Source organism: Symsagittifera roscoffensis, chromosome 1, assembly GCF_963678635.1.
Source record: "Symsagittifera roscoffensis chromosome 1, txSymRosc1.1, whole genome shotgun sequence".
In the NCBI taxonomy this organism is placed as follows: Eukaryota; Metazoa; Xenacoelomorpha; order Acoela; family Convolutidae; genus Symsagittifera; species Symsagittifera roscoffensis.
In genome coordinates this window covers 35,497,577-35,500,993 of record NC_087062.1, presented here as the reverse complement: position 1 = coordinate 35,500,993, position 3,417 = coordinate 35,497,577, and the positions used below count along the sequence as shown (strand labels likewise).

Here is a 3,417-nt window from a genome sequence, read left to right as displayed (position 1 = left end):
CATCTCGTTGTCTGGTATCCCAGACCCAGCTATGGGGTTATTTTCGCATGCAAACGAAAGCTGGTTAAAAATTGTTGTCCTGATTAAAATGATAATATAATAGTCAGCCCTTAAACAGATCAGAAAGACAACTGGATATGTTAACACGGTTCAAAACGAGTAGGATTAAGGTAGTTTCAAACAATTTTCTATTACACAAAATTATACAGAGCAATACTAAAGTTTTAGTAGCAATGTGCTGTTGTTCAAATAATCGGCTTTTTTCCACTTTCCCCACATTTGAATTTTAGTTTCTAAAAACTATCTTTACGTTGTCATTATGTTTGAGTTGTCAAAATCGTTGTTTCCTTAGTTCATAAAATCTCATAGGTGGAAAATTCAAAAAAAAAACGCCAAAATTTAGCTTCGATGACAAATATGTTCTCCAAATTGTGGTTATTAGTTAGTCAAATGTTTTGAAACTAGCAAATTTCTTCATATAAACAATTTAGTTTGTGCACTATTTCATCTGAAAAAATGTTTGACCCAACATTACGCGAGGTTTTTGAATTGAAAAATTTATACACAAATCAGTTTACAAAGAGGGACAACTATCATAGTAATACCCACATTTGTTCTGCATACCTTGCATCGTAACATCACGCATTCAGCTATAATAGCACGCAAGACAAATCAGAAAATGGAGAACTTGGAATGTTGCGGTGGGGGGGGGGGAGTGAAAAAAAGCTAACAAATAGTGCCTCATCTTCATAAATAGATTTCTGAAATTTTAAATGGTCGAATTTTTCTAATGGTAACTTTGGATTGTGTATCGAGCTTTTGCATGTTTTTGCTTTTTTCGATTTCTTAAGTTGTGGTGATGCGCATAACATAAGAAAAATTTTGAAACAGATTCCATACCTCTAGCAAAATTGAAATTTTTGACTGAAGTTATAAAGATTTTATGAGTTTAGTCAGAGCGTGTTGAATGCTTTTTTGGTACATGACTCTGCGTCGATGGAACATTTCTTTTTGCATCTATTACTTGTTGGTGAATTTTTTTTCCATTAGTTTCGATGCTTCATTGCATTCCATCAACCAAGCTTTCATAAAATTGAGAAAATAGTTATTTGTCATTTGTCTGTTTCTTTTCAGATTGCTTGCGCATTTAGACTTGTAGTCATGAGTTCAACGTCTGAGCTAGCGTGCGTTTATGCATCACTGATCCTGCAAGATGAGGGCCTAGAGATCTCGGCTACGAATATAAATAAGCTGGTCAAGGCGGCTGAGGTAAGCGTTGAGCCAATTTGGCCAACCCTGTTTGCCAAGAACATGACTAGTGAAAGCATTGAAGCACTATTGACGAACGTTGGATCTGGTGCCGCTGTTGCATCGGGTGGTGGTGGCGCTGCTCCTGTGGGTGGAGGTGCTGCACCGGCGGCCGAAGAGAAAAAGGAAGAAAAGAAAGAGGAATCAGAAGAAGAGTCCGACGATGACATGGGATTTGGATTGTTTGACTAGGACTCTTTTCCAGGGCAGAAAATGGATGGTTTCGTCTGACTCAATTGATTTGATGCAAATCATTTTGGATTTAGTGAAATTGAAAGTTTTCTGTATTTGTGTTTTCTATCAAACGATAGCAGAAAGCTAATGGACCTTTGACAAAAAGGGCTTGGTAGAGATGACTTGTACTCAGTGTTCATGTTCAAATCTGTACTTTTGTCAAGCATACAGAAATTTTGAGCGTGTCTGCATTTTAAATGCCTGTTCTATTCGGAGTTTCTTTAATGTTGGTTATCAAATTATCAACTGCATTTTGAATACCCTTAAAAGACAAACAGGCATAATTACACTTGCGATCAGCTTAGTGTGTTTTTACGAACCTTCTTTTTTTTCTGACCGACCACGCAAATAAAAACGTTCTTTAAAAGTGATAACTTATTCGGAAATTTCAATGTATCATTGGAAATTGCATAGCATCTGTTTCCTGCTTAAGTTGTGGCTAGTGTTTGGTACCTATTAACCTTCCGTTGCTGAGTGACTAGTGTCTGTCTCTAGGTCGCAGGTTTGCATCTCAGAGGTTGCCGAATTTTTTTTTTACTTATTCGAGGCTTGTTTCTAATTTTTGTTATTGCACTTTATAGAGCTGTTTTTTTGTCGTGTTCTCGCATGCGTTCCAAGCTTTGCCTCTGTGTATAAATATATGTAATTTGGTTTTATTTTAATTTTTCATTTTAAGACACTTACGAAAATTTGTTCACTCTTTGCAGAAATTTTAGTTTTTTTCTACAAAATTTACTCTTGCCTTTTCGAAAAAGTGGTACCAATTAAAGATTGACTTCTACTCTGTGTGTTTACATATGGGTATATTTTTTCTTTTTTACCTTTCTCGACAGTTTCAATGGGGTAATATTTGGCTTTTATCAAAGTCAAACATTGTTTGACTTTTATCAAAAACTAGTCTCTAAAATCTGGGAATATCAACAAATCGAAAGAATCTATCACTCGAAAGAACTGGTGGTCGAATTTCTACCTGCATAAGCTGCTTCGCCCATATTTTTTTAGACATGTTACGACCTCAAGGGGGCCATCTTTTGACCTATTGGTCATTTTTTTGTCTGAGTTTTCTCGAAAACTACGACCCCAAATCTGGGATCAAGGGTTGAATCGAGGAACATTTTCTATTATAAGCATCTGTGTCCTAATTTTGGCGGATCTACTGTGAATAAGCGTTCACTCCTCAATTTTGATAGGGCAACCCCCGTGGACTGGAGAAACTTCCAGAAACGTCGACCGCCGTGGACTGGAGAAACGTGCAGTTTTTAAGTTTTTACCGTTTCTGTATCTTTTCGTTTTTTCGAGTGAGATTCATTATCAAATGTGATATTAAAAGCTCAATCGACAGAACAGCTGTGGGAGATTGGCCGTTCAAATACGGCTACTACCTAATTTTAAAAGGGAAAAGGCCATGGACTTGAAAAAATTTAATTTTGAAAACCAGCACTTAAATAATTTAAGATCGGTTGAAGGCATATTTACAGTCAGAAAACAGTAGTGTTCCAACATAGTAAATTTTGGGATGTTAGCATTCAACCTTGTTATATGAAATTTTGCTCTGTTGTCCTTCTTAGTCGTTTGTTTTTCTCTTTTGTCCTTCCTAGAAGAAAAAAGGACGCGACAGTGTACGGATGTAGAGCAACTATAGTTCACCGTAGGCGGAGTAAAAGCAGAATGGTCGAAGAGCAGAATGGTTCCAAGAGCAGAGAAACAGAAAAATATCAACTTTTATTGATTTATGTGGGCTAATTGACAAAACAATTATTATAATCGTCAATAATGCCAAGAAAATGAATAAAATATGCATGAATTGAATAATTTGATCATTTTTTTTAAATTGAATAAAAAAATATATCGATTAAATTATTCGAATTATGCATA

General features: G+C 35.8%; 1 protein-coding gene across 1 annotated transcript; it reads left to right on the top strand.

Annotated features, from left to right (window-relative positions):
* The first annotated feature begins 1,133 nt into the window (after positions 1–1,133).
* On the top strand, positions 1,134–1,595 carry LOC134856699 (large ribosomal subunit protein P1-like). Its single transcript, XM_063872969.1, has one exon. The coding sequence runs from the start codon at positions 1,162–1,164 to the stop codon at positions 1,498–1,500; it is 339 nt and encodes a 112-aa protein (XP_063729039.1). The 5' UTR covers positions 1,134–1,161; the 3' UTR covers positions 1,501–1,595.
* The last annotated feature ends 1,822 nt before the right edge of the window (positions 1,596–3,417 follow it).

What these genes read in the sequence shown, in the direction of transcription:
- LOC134856699 (XM_063872969.1), top strand. Translation starts at nt 1,162, where the DNA reads ATGAGTTCAACGTCTGAGCTAGCGTGCGTTTATGCATCACTGATCCTG.